At 41.1% G+C, this 21,890-nt stretch overlaps 1 protein-coding gene across 1 annotated transcript in view; it reads left to right on the top strand.

Annotated features, from left to right (window-relative positions):
- The first annotated feature begins 6,129 nt into the window (after nucleotides 1–6,129).
- Nucleotides 6,130–21,890, top strand: part of GAB2 (GRB2 associated binding protein 2) — a 98,350-nt gene continuing 82,589 nt past the window's right edge. Inside the window, exon 1 of the mRNA XM_072401427.1 lies at nucleotides 6,130–6,498. Coding sequence (XP_072257528.1) covers nucleotides 6,427–6,498 — 72 coding nt within the window. The 5' untranslated portion in view covers nucleotides 6,130–6,426. The remainder of the gene's footprint in view (nucleotides 6,499–21,890) is intronic.

Below are 21,890 nucleotides of genomic sequence, written 5' to 3'. Positions count from 1 at the left end.
GTGCTATAATAATTTCAGGAAACTGTATACAGCACCCTGTCGGACCCTCCCATTGGCCATGCTATTTTTTTCTTACATAAAGAAGCAAAGAGTCCCACTAATCAGATTACTGGGTTTAAAATAAGGTCATGACAGCAGCTTTTATAAGAGAGACTAAACCAGGATGAGCAGAATAAACTTCAATTTTAACTGTAATCAGAACATCATTAGAAGATTATCACCCTGCTCAGGAGTCCCCCTTTTAGTTCTGGTCATTGTCTCACTAGCAGGACTCAAACAACAATACAAACATGCCAGTGCAGTCTTAACCATCTACACCTCTAGCTAAAATAAAAATAAAATGAATTGCTTTGTTACAATATATTCTTCATTCATATCCTGTGTGGTATGGTGAATGTAGCACATGAATAATACCCTACCAGCCAATCACATTTACAATAGACACTACATCTTAAAATACAAGGAGTCCCAAAAGTCACTATATACTTCCTTTTTACTCGTTATCGTTTCAGGTATCATTCGGAATGACTTGAGGCAATCAGCATGTGACAACTTAGGCTTTGCAGTTTTTGTAAGTGTATCATTCCCTTAACCATGGCCAATTGACATTGGAGCAGCGTTTCAAAATGGCCGCTTGGCAAGATGTTTTTCAGCGCCCGACTGCAGTTCAGCACGAGTTTGAGAAGCTTTATGGCTGTCAAACTGCTCCAATGCGTAACACATATTCCGGTATCCATGGCAAGTTTCTGGAAACAGGATCTGTTCTTGACAAACCACACAGCGGGAGGCGTGCTACTACCACCACCGATGAAAACACTGAACTCCTGAAGCAGGTGTTCGCACAAAGCCAGGGAAAGTCCATTCAGACGCCTGCTCCAGGAGTTCAGTATTTTCATCGGTGGTGGTAGTAGCAGGCCTCCCGCTGTGTGGTTTGTCAAGAACAGATCCTGTTTCTAGAACCTGGCCATGGATAGCCTTGGAGAAATGCGACGGCCATAAAGCTTCTCAAACTTGCACTGAAATGTAGAAAAACTACTTGCCAAGCGGCAATTTTGCAACACTCCTCCAATGTCAATTGGCGAGCCATGGTTAAGGGAATGATACGCTTACAAAGCCTAAGTTGTCATCTGCTGATGGCCTCAAGTCTCTCCAAATGATACCTGGAATGAAAAAGAAAAAAGGAAGTGTGTAGTGACTTTTGGGAAACCCTGTATATCTGTTTCGTGGTATAGTGAATGTGCTATACCCACCCATAAATAAAAAATCAATTAATAAAAATAATAAAATGAACCAAATAAAATCTGATTATGTTAGTGAAGAGCGAATGGCAGTTCATGCTGTAACAAGCTGAGCAGTTTGCATTGCTTGCAAGTTTCTTACAAGTCTCTGGTCCTCCATAGACACCGGGGGTCAACCCAAAGATTCTGACTCTTCTCCATCCCACTTGTCCCGCTTCTTATTGTATAGAATCCAGCTGAAACTGTGAAGCTTGCTTGTAATAGCCGGGGCAAACGGACAGACGCTCCTTGAGTATTCCTGGAGTACATTATATGGCTGAAATCTTGACACCTGGCCATTATACCTACACTCCATGCTTCTCCTACCCCGCCTACCCAGCATCATGCAGACCCTAATTCCACAATGATGCATCACATCTGTCTGAGCAATGATTGATACCACTTTCTACATCTATGTTATGAGAGGATAGCAAGGCTGTGCTTGCTATCACTTCATGTATGGGGACGCAGCATCAGGATTCATGCATGTAAAGGACCTTTTCATACAACTTGACACATGGCTATAAATTGAACCCTTCTGTCCATTATTTGGGATGCGGTTGATTTGAAACGGCCTGAACCTAACGCTGCTGAAGTTTATTATATATTGCTGTACACTTCAGCTTTTGCTGGAATATAGCAAGGCTTTTTGGTATCAGACTGCTATCTATCCCCTGAAGAAGCAGTATCATCCGCAAAACGCGTTGGGATATTTGACATTGACAGCAGTTCTTTGTCTATCTAGGATTTGTTGTTCAAGATGATTTTAATCCTGTGTTTTGTGTAATGTTCAGAATTTTATTTGAAAACATAATTGTTTGAAATCAAGGTTTCTATATAATTCCATATCTGTTTTTGTTTTGTTTTGCTTTACCTATATGATTATATACGTTATTTAAATGTTCCATAACCATTTCATGTCTGGGGTATAAAAAACTCAGCTTTGCTCAATGATTCTCTTCTAGTGGGGGTATCTTTTGTGGAAAAACATTTTTAAATTTGTACAATCTGTCCCCAGCCAGATGTCCTGTACTGAAAAAAGAAAATTCCCTCTTCCCATTTGAGGGCCAGTAACTAACTTTTTGCAAATTCAGTGTGACCCCAGAACAGTGTGGCCACTGTGTATAGGTATTATAGGTATATTATGGGTAAATTAGGTATATAAGTGAAAATGTGTAATTATATTTACATTTATATTTATGTCATTATATTTATAGATATATAACATAGACATATGAAGTCTGAATAATATCCTATTTTCCAGTTGCAATATCATTTATAAATGTTTCCCCTTTAAATTCACTGATAACTTTTTTTTCTATTTTCTATATATTTCCTATTCATTTGCTATTGTGACAACTGTGCACTTTTGACGATTGGCCACCAGGTGGCAGAATGAGTCATTGTTTTAATAGGAGACCTGTAGATACCATCTGTCAGCGAATTTCAGAGGAATTGACTGGGGGAATAATTTATAAATAGAGCCCAGCCCATGTGTTTAATACTAAATTGTCAGAATCCAATATTTTAATAAAAAATATATATTTAGGTATTCTAATTAATCAGATTCACTGGTTTACACTATCTGCTGTACTAGTGCTAGGGCTCTATTTATAAATTATTCTTGTCCGCTCATCATTTTTGTTTATACAAATAGCATTTCCTATTGTGACAGCTGTGCACTTTTAGGATTGCCCACTAGGTGGCAGAACTAGTCATTGTTTTATTAGTAACTGAATGGAGAAGCCTAAAGAGCGAATTTCAGATGAATTGACTGGGGAATAATTTATAAATAGAGCCCATCAATTCAACCTGGGCATCAATAAAAAAAAAGGTTAATAATCTACTTGTAACAATCAGATAACAGTATAAAAAAATGATTTTTTCTGTAATCTATATCATTATAAAAACAATGAATTACCTATAAAAGAAAAACTAAAACTGAGAATGAGAGGGTTAATTATGTGATCATCTGACTGGAGTTGCATCCTAATGACTGGCCTGACCTGCTATGGAGACCTGGGTTTCGTTGTGGGGTGGAGTGACATAATCCCATTTCTCATGCGATGAGAATAGTTGTGTTGAGAGCGAGCCAAGTGTTTTTATCTGCTGCGCTGTAATGTGCGATAACGTGTAATTGACTCTCTTTTCTATAAAATGCATTAAATCCCGGATAATTAGCAGCCGGTTGTTTCACTTTGCTTTTCATCTGACGAGCATTTCACCAACCAAACTGCTTATTTATTTCTTCTCTGCTGAGCATTTAAAAACCACAAATGTGTTTTTGTGAAAGAACATGCTGGTAACAAGTATTGGTGGTGTAAAGGGGGGGGTATTTCTCTGAGCACAGGTCACTTCCTTTAAAGAGACCCCCAGAGGACAGGGGCTTACAGTACTCCCGATGCCATGTTTATTCAGGCATCAACCAGGGTCCTGGACTGAGGTGCTGGCTTAGAGGTGACCCTGTGGGCTTTGTTCATCAATCCCAATCACAGATCTTTCTGCAGTGTCTCACCTTGTAACTGATCACTGAGAGAGAGGAGACTGGGGAAATGCTTCATCCTGCCTGTAGCAGCCTAATGACATCTCAGCCTAGGCAAAGCCACCAATTGGGGTTCAACGATTGCTTTTATATTGAACATTAGTAAAAAAAAAATCAATTGCTTTTGGGAAATGTTACAAAAATGAAAAGCTTGTTTCTCATTTTCTCCCACTCTCTCTCTTTTCTCTCTCCTCTCTCTCTCTTTTCCCTTTCTTCCCCTCTCCTTTCCCTCTCCCTCTCTTTTCCCTCACTAATCTCTCCTCTCTCTTTTCCCTCTCGAATCTCTCTCTCTCCTTTCTTCTCTCTTTTCCCTCGATCCTCTCTCTTCTCTCTTTTACCTCTCTCCTCTTTTCCCTCTCCCCTCTCTCTCTTTTCTTTCTCCTCTCTCACTCTCTCTCTTTTCTCTCTCCTCTCTCTCTCTTTCTTTTCCCTTTCTTCCCCTCTCTTTTCCCTATTTTCTCTCTTAACTCCCTCCTTTCTCTCTCTCTTTTCCCTCTCTCCTCTCTTCTCTCTTTCCTCTCTTCTCTCTTTACCCTCTCTAATCTCTCTCTCCTCTCATCTCTTTTCCCTCTCTAATCTCTCCTCTCTTTTCCCTCTCTCTTCTCTCTCCTTTCCCTCTCTCCTCTCTCTTTTACCTCTCTCCTCTCTCTTTTACCTCTCTAATCTCTCTCTCTTCTCTCTTTTACCTCTCTCCTCTTTTCCCTCTCTCCTCTCTCTCTTTTCCCTCTCTCCTCTCTCCTCTCTTTTCCCTCTCTAATCTCTCTCTCCTCTCTTCTCTCTTTTCCCTCTCTAATCTCTCTTCTCTCTTTTCTCTCTCTTTCGCTCTCTCTCCTCTCTCCTTTTACTTTTAATGGGATGGTTGCAGTACCAGAACTGACCACTAGAGCCCTCCATACTCGCACAATGTTGGCAATTCACATATTGATCAGATTATTCCTTATAATAAATCTGAATCATTACCGATCTGTTACCTTCACCAATCATTAAATCTGTTACCTTGACTACTTTTCTGGTATGAAATAGAACATGAAATCAGCCATATGTCATCTTATTATGGTATATACTTCAATCATTTATTTTTTTGAACTTTTGATACCGAGTGCTTAGATTAGGTATGGAACTTTTTGTTGTTGTTGACAAGAACATTAAGAAAAATATTCTAATAATTTTCTTGAATAGGTGATTGTATGAAAATGTTCCATGGTCCACCAATGTAAGAGGAATTCTTCCCAATGCCCATCACTCTAATGTACTGTGAGCTGTGGATATAGTAATTATACAAGGGGTTCCCTGAGAACTAAAAGCTTTTCCAAGTGTCCCCCCATGTTAAAAAGGGCAATAAAGGCTGCTCTGACCAATAGAGATGAATAGCCATTATTACATTGAGTTTTGGAGCATTCTAGTGGTCAGTCCTGGTACTGCATCACTTTGAGCACCACAGGTTGGCCACCATTGAATGTGTTGGGGTGCTCCAACTGGTCACTTTCGCTGCTCTTACCACGCAGTCTTACCTACTTGCATGTTTTTGGGACATAAGATCATAACAGACTGTATCCTAGCAACCTGTAACCTTAGTTCGGCAAAGGCAACAGGTGCACAATGCACAGTAGTGTATTACTTTGCTTTGCAATGAATGTGTGTGAAAGCTGCATTGCTTTACTACATTGGTGCATCATTATGATTATTAAACATATAGCGCCAACATATTACACAGCGCTGTACATTAAATAAGGGTTGCAAATAATGGACAGATACAGACCGTGACACAGGAGGACCCTGCCCAGAAGAGCTTACAATCTACAAGGACGAATGTCAGCTCTGAGTCTGCTAACATCACATGCAACAATTGTGTGCTATACCCTCCACCTCTTAGATTGTAAGCTCTTCGCGGCAGGGTCCTCCCCTCCTCCAGTGTATCTGTCTTTTGCAATCACAATAAAGTGAGGGAGATGTAAACGATTTTTAAAAAATAATGTTGCAAATTAAAATATTTTTTATTAATATTTTAATTTGTTTTATATTATTTTCCAAGTGTTGCTGCTTTATTGCCCCTTTCCCGCCCATAAACCATTACTTTCCCAGCTCCTTGATTGGTTACATTGTATTCCTGATTATTTAGTAATAGTTTACAGAGAATGGAAACAAATGTAACAATGTGACCCCCCTCCCTCTGTAACTCAGGTCATTGTGAATCCACCAGCAATGCAGACAGCAGAGGGTGTGAAATCCCAGGCTTGGCCACGCCCAATACTGAAGAAGGGCGTGGCCAGCTGCTTGGGAAACACACACAGACACACACACAGAGTCAGTGGCAGTTTCCTGCTCACTATAGAGCAGATGGAGCTAAAGACAAGAGAAGGCAGCCTGTGACTGGGGATGAAGGGAAAAAGCTGATCAGTCCAGCACAGTGACTTTACTGTGTCCCCATACAGAGGGGCCACTGTGCACCCCCCTGCAAGGACCGCTCCCCCATGGCACTGCTGTAAGGAAGAAGACAGTGTCCCTTCTCATGGTCCCATCTGATGCTGCTGCTGGATTGACACATAAGGAGGGCTCCAGCCTTGAAGGACAGATCTGGGGACAAGGCTCCCTTTCTTATCACACAGGATGAGCGAAGGAGAAGTCATCTACTGCGGCTGGCTCAGGAAGTCCCCGCCAGAGAAAAAGTTGAGGAGATATGTGAGTACCCCTATGTGTGCAGGACCCCAATCTTGTTGGGATGCAGTGTTGTCAGGACTTTATTGTTATCAGGAACCCAATGTTAGAACCCCGGTGCTGTCAGGGCGGTCAGGATCCTGATGATGCCAGAACCCCAATGTGGTCAGGACCCCAATGTTGTTGGAGCCCATTGGTGTCAGGGCTTTAATATTGTCAGGAACCCAATGTTAGGAGCCTGATGTGATCAGGACCCCAATTTTTTGGGTTAGCAGTGCAGGACTTGAATGTTATCAGTAATCCAATGTTAGAACCTCAGTGCTATCATGACCCCAATCTTGTTGGGATCCCAGTGTTGTCAGGACTTTATTATTGTCACCAAATGCTACGACCCCAGTCTGGTAAGGATTCAAATCTTGTTGGTGCTGTCAGGACTTTATGTCAGGAACCCAATGTTAGATCCCCAGTGCTGTCAAGAAGTCAATGTGTTCAGGATCCTGGTGTTGTCAGGACCCCAATCTTGTTTGGATCCCACTGGTGTCCGGACCCCAATGTTGTTGGGATCCCAATGTTTTCAGGGTTTTGTCAGGAACCCAATGTTAGGAGCCCAATGTGGTCAAGATCCCAATCTTGTTGGGATAGCAGCATTGCCAGGACTTGAATGTTATCAGGAATCCAATGATAAAACCCCAGTGCTGTCAGAAATCCAATATGGACAGGACCCCAATCATGCTGGGATCCCAGTGTTGTCAGGACTTTAATATTGTCTCAGTTTTAGAACCACAGTGCTGTAAGGACCCCAATGTTATTGGGGTCCCAATAAAGTGAGGGCTTTAATATTGTCAGGAACACAATGTCAATCTTATTGGGATCCCAGTGTTGTAAGGAATTGAATGTCATCAGGAATCCAATGTTAGAAACCCAATATGGTCAGTGCCCCAATCATGTTGGGATCCCAGTGTTGTCAGGAATTTAATATTGTATCAATGTTGGGACCCCAATGTGGTAAGGATCTCAGTGCTGTCAGGTGCCCATTATGGTTTGCACCTCAAAGTTGTCAGGAACCCCATTGTTGTCACTACCCAATGCAATCAGATCCCCGATAATATCGTCACCCCTATGTTGTCAGTACCCCAACCTGCTTCTGCATTACTGAGCATCCCAACTACCTCCTTTGCCTTCTGTTTTTGTAGACTTGTGCCTGGAAGTGACCAGCAGTCCATGGAAAAATCTGTGTTTTTGTAAATGGTCCAGTTGGATCTACACTGATCTGTTAGATTGTCCTTGGACAGGAATTATTTGGATCTGGATCCTTGCTAAGCTGCTGTCCATGAGTTTTATATATGAAATGTGGGGTGTTTTCTCAGTGGATTCCTAGGGACGTTTTTCAGTTTTATAGGTATGATCTTGGGTCCCTTAAAAATTTCCCCACTTTATATTTGAAGTGCTTGAAATTGTCCCCTCTTTATATTGCTGATCTTCTGTGTTCTATGGTGGTTCAGAAATGTGGAGTGTTCAAGCACTGGATTTCCAGGGGTTCTTTTTGGTTTGAAGACTTGAAGTGTAGGGTTGGGTTTCAATGGACTCTCCCTGCATCTTAAGACTTGTCCCTGGAAATGCCCATTTTTCTTTCTGATCTGCCAAAATCTGTGTTTTTATGAAATGTAGGGTTGAGTTTCCAGGACCTGGAAATGGGAGCTGCTGTCCATGTAAATCTAAGGGTTCTTTTTCTATTCAAAAAAAGCAAGTTCTATAGTTATTGTATTCCAGGGTCATTTTTTTATGTTAAAGACTTTTCCCTGAAAATCCTCCCTGGGGGGTAGAAAGTTAGGTTATTTGGTCTTTGCATTTCCCGGGTCATGCTTAGGCTTTGAAGACTTGTCCCTGGAGATGATCTGGGCTCCTTATTTCTATTGCAGGTGATCCCAGCACATGTCCAACCCACATACCATATAGATGGGCTCCTAAATCCTAGAGAGCCTCTATGCAAGCTAAGGGGCAAACTGAGCAATGGCCCAACCTACTTCAGTGGCCAAATTGACAATTTGGCAAGGGTGCAAGGAGCTGGAATTCTGTGCATTTTTTACAGTTCTTTTACATCAACTTTAATAAGCCCAAGGGGACCCTGAATTGACCAGGTCAATGGCCCATGATTCGGTCAGCCATATACATTGGCACATCACAATGGCATGCATGGCATTGCCAGCTGATATTGGGACAAGGTATTTGGTAGTGCTTGATACTGGAAATTGGTTAAAACAGTCATGTGACAAGGAACAGCAATAGCTCGGGCTTAAATGAAGGGTGCATGGTTGTAATTTGAAAAGAAAAAACTGTCCGCACATGTCAATGGACAAAAAAAAAATGCGCCAGCAAGATCCTCACCGATGCAGCGCCCCACAACATGCAGGTATGCGCTTTGTGATGTAGCCCAAGGCTGAGGCCAGGTTTATGGCTGATGATATCTAAGCATGTTCATTCTTTGCATTGGACGCATCTCCCAGCGTCCAGGAGAGCTGCTGCAACCACCTTGTAAAGTCGTGCAGGGGAGGATTTCGGATCGGTGAAAAAACGGTTACTGAAACGTTGATGATCGGCAACGCGGAGAACAGAGAAAAAACATTTTCATTAAGAAATGCATCTGTTTTTGCTTGCAGTTTTATTGCTGCAGAAACGCATCTTGACAAATCCCAACCCACAAAAAGTCCTAACACACACAAAACCTCCTTGCAATAATGTTTAAAATCTGTCTCCAGATTCACCTTTTTTTAACATTTGTGGAAACCTAAAAATGATTTCTTCAGTCTGCTCTGCAAACTCTGCGATCTTGCGAACAATTTGCTGTAAGTCGTAGTAGAACGTTGGGGAGTTTTGTTCTCATTATCTGCAGGGGGGAGGGGGGTGTACAGTTAGGGAGATCGCCTTGCACCTGTCACAGGTGCACAGGACTCACTTTGTAAACATAAGCACGTCCATCGTTTAACCCTTCCCATGTAGCCCCCCCCCCCCAGGCAATGCATCACTCCCCTGTCTTTGTAGAAGTCGGTCACTGGCGGTTTGGGTTAATCTGACTGGCCGGGTGGGGTCTCCTCAGTTCTCCCGCTGAGCAATTTGGGTTTTTTTCTGCTCCCATTGTGCTCCTCGCAGCACGCTGCCTTGTTGTTTCTTTTTTTTTTTTTCATAAGCTATTTGAATGAATCTTTACGCAACTAGTTGGACAAGTTGTGAGTTACTAAATGCCAGGAGGGTTAACCCATTAAAGGCCAAATGAAAGGTTATTGGGCCGTAAAGAGAGTCCTATGGGTTGTGCAAAGTCACAGCTGATTGCTTTTCTGCGACAGGGAGAAAGGGCGAAACTTTGCAGGGGCTTTTGTAGTAAATATGGGGCAGTTCTGAACCAATTGGAGGGGTCTGTCCTGTGAAAAGTTAAAGGCCAGGTTCATTTATGTAATACAACCCTTTGGGGGTTCTCATACTCCTTCTTTGCCTAATATGCCCCCACACTGCCCATGCCGCACCACGCTGTGTTTGCCCACCATTTATCTGTAACAAACGTGTAGTCACACTTGCACAGAACAACACAGGTGACCGGTGAAAAATAGAGGGAGCCCAATATTAGCCCAATAGGCTGCAGTCTGTGTACACGGTCTGTAATAAAGAAAGAATAAATGGGCAAAGAAATACAAAGGCATTTCTAAGAAGCTGGTGAAAATGCCATTTACCTGGCTATCATGGTGTCCTGTTTCTCAGCCACAATGTGTGCAGATCAGGAGAGTCAGAAGTCCTTACCTGTCCAGTGTTCTCCCCAGCCCCTTATAGCTGGGCGCACCACCCTGCACATTTCAGTAACCACCCGGCTGTTTTTGGGTGGTTAGTGAAAAGTTGGGTCACAATACAGGGTCCACCACCCGCCTACAGCTTCTTCCCACCCAGCTAAAAAAAACATTCTGGGGAAAATACCATTGTGTCTATTGTATGGACAGCGCATTTGCGTCACTTTGCATTCATTTAATGCAACTTTTTGCAGGTGTCACATGTTTGCCTGATGCCTCTGTTCAAGTCAAAGAATGCACAAAGCAAACGTACGTGAGCATTTGTTAAGTGTCGTAGCAAGGCGAGGAGTTCAGAAATCAATTTTGAATTCCTCTGAAGTGCATCCAACACACAAACCAACACTATAGGCATCTCAGGGGAATTTTAGTCTTGGCGCCCCTATGAGCTTAAGCTGGGACAGTTCATAACACAGCCCCAGGCTTGAAACTGTCGCCTTTTATTCAGTTGCTGCACCTGGCTCAGTGACCCCCAGCAGCGATATGGTTTATCCTAATTCTCTGTTGCTGAATGGCTGCAATGTAAATGGGGGGGGATTATATATAAGAAATATCTCTTATAGTGATCATTAGAGCATGCACCTGACATGGATTTATTTTACAACAGAGTGATACAAAATCTGTCCATACAAAGTCCAATTTTTATTTTATTCTGATTCCTAGATTTTGAAAACCACCGCGTTTCAGACGTACAGCTGCCTTCCTCGGGGGATTTAACCAATTGTGTTCTACAACTGAGGGGATTGTGATCTGTAGGATCGCTCCAGATGCCAATGAGGGTTATTCTATGTGTGGGGTTTTCCTAAAAACATTCGAAAAGCCCCGAGACTGCTTCTGGGAGCCACCATCATGAATGTGATGTCAGCTGCCCCAGGGGGTAACATTGGGGCATGGCTGAGAGGGTAACATTGTAAAGTGCAAGGTTGAAAGTGTTCTGCTGTGTATGGGGCAGGGCTGAGAGGGTGACACTGGAAAGGTATATAGAGTATGGAATGTTGGAAAGGGTGCAAAGCTAGAGGCTTACAGTGTGTGTGTGTAGGTCATAGTTCATCTGGAAGTACAACACTGTTTTTAGGGCACAGCTAGAAGGTTGCCACTGTATTTGTATAGGAAGTGCAGGGGTTATATGGTGCCCTGTCGGACCTACAGTGAAAGACACAAATTAAATAAAACCTTGGGATAGTTGTGGGAGGTGCAGGGACAATGCCTGCAGACGGTGCTGACACAGACTGTACAACCTCCATTGTCTGTCTGATACCAGAGAGAGACTATCAGGTGTCCATTGTCCTATCACTGCTCTGATGGGACAGGCGAGGGGGATGGTTGGGGACATTGGTGACCTTGAAGCTGCATTTCCAACATGAGTATCATTTGATCAATAGCCGGCTTGTAGAATGCCAGCATGTCTTCCTTTATTTTATGTGGTATTTATGGTGTACGGTCATTATGCAAGGTGCAGAAATCAGAAAAAAAAAATCAGGATATCCTGTGATGTAACTGTGAATGTACTCATGAATGTGTCATTTTATCATCTTCCATAATATTACATTTGTTTTAAATACAGAGATTCATAGCTCAGCCACTAGTGGGAGCTCTCAGTTGCTCGGGGCAATTTCTCAATATAATAAATCGGCTTATTTCTAGGTTTTTAAAAGTAGAAGCAAGACACAACCATTGTGCAGCAAAGCAAAAAAAGTATGTAATGAGTACGTACAGCCGACCCCAATAGGATATTTGAAAAAAAGGACCACAATCAGTTGACTTTTTCTAATTGCATGGAAGATTCTCTTTTATATCTTAAAAAAAGCCTTCACTTTTTCTCCAAATTTTACCAAAAAATGTGTTCGTAGCAACTGAATTCCCTCGAGATTTTATCACATCGCAGCAAATAAATACAAACTTTGGGATTCTTACCATGGGCAACGTACAGCCGTTATCATTTAACCTAGAACCCCCCGCACCCCAACCCCACCCGGCAGATAAGTTGGAATCTAACATAAAGACAGGGACAATGCACTTGTATGTAAGATCTATACACATCACATATCTATTTTACAGCACTACTTTATATGGTGGTGCTTTCCAAATAAAAGCGAGTATTATTATAGAATGTTTATCTTGTTAATGACATTTTAAAATCTGCAGCTGTTGTTATAAAAACACTTTATGATCCTTCCATGAAAGTCTCCATTCAGGTAGTGACACACACACTTGATGATCATGATCCCCATGAAGTCATAGCTTGCCCTGATCACGTTACCAGCCATTGTAGCCAATCAGAACCAAGAGTGTTTCCACTATAATTCAGCAGCCAGCGCCTTCTTTTCGTCTTTAATTCCAGCAGATTATTTATTTTTTTAATAAATATTATCAAATGCAGCACAATGGTTCCTCTTTAATTAAAGCTGCATATCACAGCAGGAGACTTTTAATTTGCCATGGATTAATAACTTTATTATGAAATGATTGTTATCTTGTTTCCAATTTTAAAACTTTCTCCACGTAAGTTGATCTTTCACTGGCGGACAATGAAAACAGGCGCATTTATTAAAGGGCGATACGATGGATCACCGGAAAAGTGTCAGGAATATTGAGAAAGCCCTAGTGGTGGACATAGGGAAGTGCAAAGTGTGCAAAGTCAGTTCTGCACAGGAGGCCAATGTTGGCTGCGTGTGCCACTGGATCTCCCCATCCATAAAAAGGGGATCATCTGACTTAATCATCACTTTTATAATTGATCATCAATTTGTGGCCATTGTGGCTGCAGTGTTTATGGGCACTGATTGCCACTTTCAAAAGGGATGACTCCAGCTGGAGAATGTGGTAATCAGTACTCAATTGGGTGAATTGGGTAAATAGTTATCAATCACTGATTGCCACCATGTGAAAAAAAAAGATTGCCCCTTCATAAATGTTGCCTTATGAAAATGATGATCACAAAAAAATGAGAACAAGTGGTGATCTTCCATTATCATACCCCCAAATGACCCCCATTGCCCTCCGTTGTTTAGGTTCATTAGGGGTCGACTATAAGTGTTTAGTGATATTACCTACAGAATGGTGAGTAGCCCCAGGAACAATTTGAGTTCTGGTATTTATGGTGAAACTGCCTTGTGTGAAGGAAATTTGTGGGCATCTGATGATATCATCTTGACCTTTTGTGGTCATTCTCAGTGACGTGATTGTGGTAAAGCCTTGTACGAATTCTGTAAAATATAAAATATGCACGTGATTGGAGACAGATTTAGTAGTTGCATTTATGACTCTGCAAGGTAATGGAATTAGTGACTTTGTGGGAGCAGATGGACATGCAGTGATGTTTAAGAGCTACATGGTCAAGATGAAGGCCATTATGACTGGAACTGGGGTTTTTAATAATGGTTTCCAGTATTTATCACATTCTGGTTGGAAGAGATCCATCAGCAGCAGACCCACAATCTGATAGCCATCCATGGCAGACCCCTAATTTGATAGTAATCCAAGGCAGACCCACAATCTGATAGCCATCCAAGGTAGACCCACAATCTAATAGCTATCCAAGGCAGACCCACAATCTGAGAGCCATTATGTACAGAACCCCAGTCTCAGAGCCATCAGCCGCAGAGCCCCAATATCAGAGCCATCAGATGCAGAGCCCCAATCCCAGAGCCATCCGTCACAGACCCCTAATCTGGGAGCCATCAGATGCAAATTTTCTTATCTGGGAGCCATCAGATGCAAAGCCCCAATTTGTGAACCATTAACCCCACAGCCCCCCCCCCTCCACAGTCTAATCTGAGGCCATCAGGTACAGAGCACTAATCTGAAAGCAATCTGCAGCAGAACCCTAATCTGGGAGCCATTAGGCACAGACTTCAGATCTGAATTCAGAGCCATCAGAATTCAGAGCCATCAGCCGCAGAACCCCAATCTCAGAGCCATCAGCCGCAGAGCCCCAATCAGTAGAGCTAACCAATCATCAACTGTTTTTGAATTCACTAATCGAAGAGCTCCATGTGACCAATGCCCTCCTGGTGGGATTCTAGCATAATGAAATTAGAAAAGGATTTCACTGTATATTTCTTTTAATATTATATAATAGCTTGGCAGTTATGAATTTGGCTATAGGTGGTCCATCGTATAGATTTCTCCCCACCCCAAACAGCAACAAGTCATCACTCTGTATACGGTTTCTTTAGGACAGTCTGATAAATTAGACCTTTTGTGTCCACATTTTTGCATTTACTTGTGTGTAACTTGATCTTTCCTCCCAGCAATTATTTTAAATGACCTCTTCATTTAGCTTCCTACATTACGTATCACATGGTGACACACTTCATTGATGTGTCATCAGTAAGGATGCTGTATTAATGTGCCACCTCATCTTATAATTATACCACTCAGGGGTTTGACTTCTGATGTAAAGATATTTAATAATAAGTTGAATGAACCAAGCCTGTCCTGAGTTAGGAGCAGATTTGTTTTCATCCCCATATACCTCATGTAAAGTGGATCTTTCAGTAACTTCAGTCTGTATGGGGAAATTCCTGACGTGACAATATACAACAATTGTACAATATACAACAATAGTATAATATGCAAATACATTAAGGTTCCACCTTTTATCAATAAGTCTTCTTTCCCCTCAGTGAACAGACTGCTACATTTTAACTTTGTGAGCACAACCAGGAATGGCTTGGCACCAGGATTTACATGGTTTGAAAAGGCATCACATTCTAGGAAATAGATGATGTCTGATCAAAGATGAAGATTGTGAAATGAAGACCTTGCTATGTGGGGTACTGTAGCTTCTATGACGTACATAGCTTGCATGCAATCTGATGCTGATTGTTCCTCAATTTCAAGCCAGCTATTATCATGAGTTTATGATCTTGCATGTAAATGTATTGATTTGTAATGATGTGCTCATCGGTGACTTTCATTTGAAGCAAATTTTGGGGGGAGGGTTGAAATTCTATTCAGTAAATTGCAATTTTAGGGATCAAACTTTAAGGTTTAGCTGTATCTATAAATGTTTCTTTGGTAGAGGCACGAGAGATCAATAAACCTAGGTGAAATTCAAGTTCAATGGAATTAGGTCAAGTGTTACTGCAAAATTTGAATTTCCAGCCAATTCGACCAATTTTTCTTCCCAAATGTGCCACCAACACTATTGAGAAACACAGTAACAGCAAAAAAACATGAGGCAAACTTCTACTTTGTACCTTAATTCTACAGGTTGAAGTTAGACATTGCTGTAGAATGTGTCCCTGCAAACCCATGCCTTGATCCCACCTGAAAATGATATTTTTCTGTGTAATTCTACCAGAATTCTCTTTGAAAGTAGTGAACATCCACTGTGTAATTCTATGGAATGTTGAACATTGCTGTATTATATATCCCTATGAACACAAGCCTGGTTTCTACCAGAATTCTATCCAAAAATCAGAAACTCCTCAATATAATTATATGGGAGAAAAGTGAACCTTGGGTGAAGGACATTTTCCTGCACGATCATTCTATGAATTTCGCCTAGAAAATTAGAAAGTCTATACTGTAATTCTACAGGATTAAGTTGGATGTTGTGGGATAGTGAACCCATACCTTGAGTTCTACCCAAAAATAAAAAACTGTACACAATGACTATATGGGATGAAGTGGGATATGCTGAAGGATGTGTTCCTGCGCAATCATTCTATGGCTCTACCCCAATTCTTTAGTGAGAAAGTCGCATTGCACTTCTTTAGGATGACGTTGGATGGTGGACAGTGTTGGACTTAGAACCCATGCCTTCATTGTACCTGAATTCTACCGGAAAATGAGAAATTGTACTGTTCAAATCTGTTTGAAAACAGAGGAATTCTACAATATGATTATTTAGGATGAAGATAGACATTGCTAAAGGATGTGTTACATGCACAATCACTCTACGACTTTGTCTGAATTCTACCTAAGAATGGGAAATTCTGTTTTTCTACAGGATGAAAATGGTCATTGCTGTAGAACATGTCCATGTGGACCTGAGCGGAAATTAATTATAAATTCTACATAGCAAATAAGTAAATTCTACTGTACCTGATTCTACCAGAATTCTACTTAAAAACACATGAGTTCTATTGTGTCTTTTTTTCTGAGATGAAGTTAGACATTGCTGTAGAACTTCTTGACAACACAAATTGATTTTACCTAAATTTTGCCTGGAAAATGATCAATTCTACTGTGCAATTCTACCTAATTTTTTATCAGTATGTAATTGTACATTATGAGGTTAGACGTAATATCTATATCCTTTAAAAAAAAAAAAAAAAAAAAACTTTGATTTTACCTAAATTCTACATAAAAATAAGACATTCTACTGTGCAATTCTACCTGGTTTTACTAGAATTCCACAAATTGGACAAATTCTACAATATAATTCTACCAGATAAAATTGGGCAGTGTTGTAGTACATGTCCCTTCAGAAGAAAATCTTGATTCTACCTTATTCCTACTTGAAGAATGAGAACTTCTACTCTTTGGGTATTCATTGCAATTCTGCCCTCAATGTCAAACATGAATTAGTCTAATAGAATTTTAGAATGCTTCATCAAATTTTATGGCAAATCAAATTTTGGCAAATTTGACTATCCCCTATATTTGCTGAGTTGTTCACTCCACAAAATGACTAATAGGCACCTTTGAAAATACTTTTGTTTAAATGGTCAAGATTGCAGCTGGGGGTAAGTATTTTTATAGGTGTGCGTACCTATATGGGGCCAAATTTCAAGGTGTTGAAAATAATAGAAGCATTGGTTGATAGGATTCAACCAATGAGAGAGAATTTAGATAACCAGTGATGGTATAATGAAGGCCTGAAAGGGGTTAACAGCGGGCACAGGCTGCAGCTGTTCTAGATATCGGCAGATCCATTAGTTGCTTTTTTTTATTTTAAGGGGGCTCTGCGTGAGCGTAAAGGGAATTGTCCTTTAATGCAGTAACAGGAGCAGATCAGAGAGGCTGGCAGGTCCCCTGGGCCAGTAAATGCAGGAATCTTCATCAATACAACCAGCCTCACATCATCACATGCTCTGTTCTAATCAATACCAACCTGATCCTGTTACAGGACCCCTTCCCCCCCTTATCTGTCTCTCTCCTGGGGAGGAGGCAGGGCTCCTTTCTGGATAGGGACCATGGGTTGGTTGCAGGAGCCTTGCCCAGCACATTGCAATGCTCCTTCACTTATCAGCTGGGTGAGAGCAGGCTTGTTCAGTAATGGTTGGTACACTGCTACAGATGGGCACATCTGCCGATTTGCACATAACTGGCCAGTTCTTTCTCTTTTCTGATGGTCAAATGTCCTTAGATTTTGCATACAAGGCTAACTGATCCCAATACCCAGCCTAAGGCTAAGAGTGCTGTCCAATAAGTTATAGCCATCAGCTACAGGAGGTGCATGGAAACTGCTATAAAATGGTCTTATCTGGGAAGTTTTAGAAATGAGGGACCCAAAAGTTATGTTCATGCAATATAGAAACGGTGTGCTTGGATGGGTGGGTGGGCGTGGGGTATTTTTGGCCTCCCAGTTCCTAATACATGGAAAATTGTGGCAATATGCCAATGTAAAAAAAATTACAATGCCATTTCCAGCAATTTTTGGATTTAATAAAACATCTCCAGTATTTTGGGGTCAGTAGCTTCTGAGCCAGTGATGGAATCTTGCTTTTCAGTGAAGTCTCCAAAATGGTAGCAGAGAATTGGCAGTTTCAGCTGCAAGACCTTGTAGGAGGGAAATAAGATAAACATTTAGATTCCATTGAGAATCTCCGAGATGATTAATTTCTTCTTCCAAGATGGAAGCAACAATTGACATTTAGATCTGATTGGACCCTACAGACTGCCTAAGAGGTCAATTTGAAGGCGTTCTTCATGTCTGGATATAATCAACGTGGCAGCTGGCAAGTGTTCTGATGTCATCGAAGAGCTGCCACGTTGACATTGTTACATCATAGGGCCAAAGCCAACTGAGTTGCACCTGGGCTTATTATACTTTTCTGAAAGCCTATAATCCATAGATGAGGATACGTTCCTGGGCTCACCCCCGCCCGAAATATATATATATTTTAAGGAGGACAATAAATTTCTCTTTGAGAAAAGGATGACGGCAATAGCTCAGCCTTGGCATCTTCCATGAAATTTAGGAAATCCTGCTAAGCTGGAAGATCCTTCTTTTTCCTCGATAACCTGCAATCTCATGGGCCAAGGGAGGAGGCCAACATCTGCAGATGTTTTATGTTGGCAGCAAGTCATCTGGAAGACCTAATATTCCTCAAGCTTCTCCAGATCTGTCAGGACTTTGGACAATACCCTGTTAACCGAGCCTCACCCTGCCGTTACATAATGTGAGATTGCGTATTGTGGCCGTCTCATAATGGAATTTTGTAAGCATTCCTGGAGTCTTAAACTCTACTCGGATTAAAAAATGTCAAACTGTATCCATGTTATTAAAGCAGAACTAGGGTTGTCTTTTTTTTCCTCAGTGGGAACACTGCAAGTCACCACTGTCAACCTGTCCCTAACCAACCCTGTGCCCCGGTTATCAATGGCATGGATTGGGTTGTTTTCAATCCCTTGTACAGGAGTTTGGTTCGGTGCAATTTTTGTGACGTCTCATTCAGTTTCTCGTGAAGGTCTGCTGCCTAAACTGCTTCTATAGACTTCCAACCTCTTCAGCAATAATTGGAGGAAAGAAAACCAAATCTGAAAACATATGCAACCACCACATCTAAAGCTGCAAAATAGGACAATTAGAATGGGGAAGCACTGTGCATTTCTTCAAGAAAGCATTCTTTTTTTCATCCTTTGTAACTCCATAGCATATCAAAACCCCTTCAGGACTGTTATTTTGGGCAGGTGGGTCAAACTGGTCCCATCTTCTCCAGGGCCCCAAGTGTGTGAATGGCAGGTGACAGTAGAAAGTCCCCCCAGGCATGGCTGAGTTATCATCTCCGCTGATTAGCAATCCTAATGAAATTGTGTTGCTGCAGATCATAGTGATGGCAGACATCTGGGTATGAAACAGCAGCTCTGCAGAAACAAGGCACAGATCAGGTGACCCACTACTTGCTGGAAGCCTAACTGCAAACCAACCAACCAATGTTGTGATCAATTATCAATTTTATTCATAAACCGGCAACAAATGGCAGATCCAAGTATTATCACCTAATGGGTTTGCTTTCACAAGTGTATGTGAAGCTTTTTAAAAGTTATAGACAGGTAAAGCAAAGGATAATCAGTAATGGACAAATTGAGAGAGTGAAACACTCCAGCAGGGACACAGATAGCTATATAGAACTTTTGGGAGGTCTAACAATTCCTGCTCTATTCAAATCTTAAACACTTTGAACACCAACTTGTATTTTCTAATCAGTTCAAGAGACGTGATGTAATTGGGTTGTCATAGTTTGTGGTCCTGTGACTCAGCCATTGTCTGAAATTTACTGGCTTTGCATCAAAGTGTCCCTTAGAAGTAATTTTAAATGTTGGCAACAATAACTAAATTGGTTTCTGGTTATTTATATCACAGATTATGTAATGAGGTTTCCAACTATGCAAAATTAAAGTGAACCTGAACTTAATTTAAATTTGCTATATAATAGAGAACATTTATAAATTATACATGAGCCATGTGTAGTCCAGTCTGGAGATTCCTTTAAAAAAAAGACCAGACACTGTTGCTCTTTGTCCTTGTGCAGGGTGATTGGTCTTGTTTCTGCCCCCTGTAGTTTTCTGCAGTGGAGTGGCTAGGAATTTATATAATTCCATTAGGTGTCTTCAAACTTTAAATCTGCAGCTTGCATTAAATTTTCCTTGGTGATCCTGCTATGAAGGTGTATGTGGGATCAGTTTGTAAGATGGAATTATATCTTGATTAATTGTTTCATTGATTCATTATTTGGATATTTCCTGACTCTGCGGCGACAGTAAAGGTAACAAACACTACTCCATTGGCATTTTTGGCCTTTATGCCCTAAAGGCTGTGGTTCTCCAACATTCAGGTATTTAAAACCTCCCATGATACCACCACTTGCCAAATGAGCCTTGCTATGAGCCCATCAGTGTGATGACCAGCCTCACTAACCAATAACGAGACTTGGTGCACAGGGCTCGGGCAGATCCAGATGTTTGGCCCATAAGATATAATTCTTTGGTGCTCTGGCATGTAGCTTGTGGAATCCGAGTCACCATCTGCATACCAGAGCACCATAGCATTAGGTCTTGTGCAATGATCTACTGAAGATCTGATTATACCATTCAAGTATCTAGAGATGCCTTCACCACACAATGTACTGCAGGTTTGTACTTTCTGACCAACTACTTATTTGTGTTATTGGTTTTAGGACCTAATAGGATGTAGACCCTGAGTTTCGCACACAGACCTGATTCCTGAGTAGGACCATTTTATCTAGAATAATTTTGTTCTAATTTGATGGGGACATCTACCATTTGTACTACAGGTCTGTGTTATAGGTTGTTGTACCTACCAGGACGTAGGTTGTAAGTCTGTAGGCCATGACTTTAGAACATAATCCCAGGTTAGATGATTTTGTCCATAGTTTTTTGTTCTAATATGGTGGGGACATCTACAAATTTTAACACAGGTTTTTGTTTTAGGTTGTAGGATGGATGTAGGTTTGTGGGTCCTGATTTTAGCACATAGTCCCAGCTCCAGGGTTGTACAATTTTGTCCAAAATGTTTTTGTTTTAATTTGGTTCGAACATCTACTAATTCTGCCATAGGTCTATGTTACAGGTTGTAGGACCTACCAGAACATAGGTTGTATCCTAAAGTTCTTTTATTTTAATTGTACACTTTTCACAATTCTATGTTATAGAGTATTGATGTACATATGCCTTTATATTTGAACCCAGCAGGAATTCATTTGTTCCTGATAAACTGAAATTAATCAATTAAAAAAACAGAACATGTAGGTTGTAGGATGTAGGTCATGACTTTAGAAGATCCAAGCTCCTGGGTTGGACATTTTTTTCCAGAATGATTTGTTCTAATATGGAAGGGACATCTACCAATTCTGTCACAGGTCTGTGTTAAAGGTTGTAGAACCTACCAGGATGGGTGTGGGTCTAAAGGTCCTGACTAAATTACATATTCCCTTGTAGGTCCTTCCAAGAGTTAGGAAATGGAATAAAGGATGTAGGCCTGCAGGTCCTAGGTTGGATAATTTTATCCACATTGTTCTTGTTCTAATTTGGAGGAGAAATCTACCAATTCTACTAGAGGTCTGTGTTAAAAGTTGTAGGACCTACCAAAACATAGGTTGTAGGAAGCAGGTCTTGATTTTGGAAGATAATCCAGGCTCCTAGGCTGGATGATTTTGTCCAGAATGTTTTTGTTCTAAGTAGCTAGTAGGGACATCTGCCACAGGTTTGTATTAAAAGTTGTAGGCTGTAGGTCTGCAGGTCTTGACATTAGCACATTAGCCCAGGTTCTGGGTTGGCCAACATTGTCCAGAATGTTTTGTCTCAGTTTGGCACTGGTAGAGACATCTACCAATTCTATCAGGTATGTGGTATGGGTTGTAGGACCTTTTTGGACATAAGTTGTAGGAT

Source organism: Pyxicephalus adspersus, chromosome 1, assembly GCF_032062135.1.
Source record: "Pyxicephalus adspersus chromosome 1, UCB_Pads_2.0, whole genome shotgun sequence".
Classification (NCBI taxonomy): Eukaryota; Metazoa; Chordata; class Amphibia; order Anura; family Pyxicephalidae; genus Pyxicephalus; species Pyxicephalus adspersus.
Note: the sequence above shows the minus strand (reverse complement) of the source record. Positions and strands in the feature narration are given on the sequence as shown.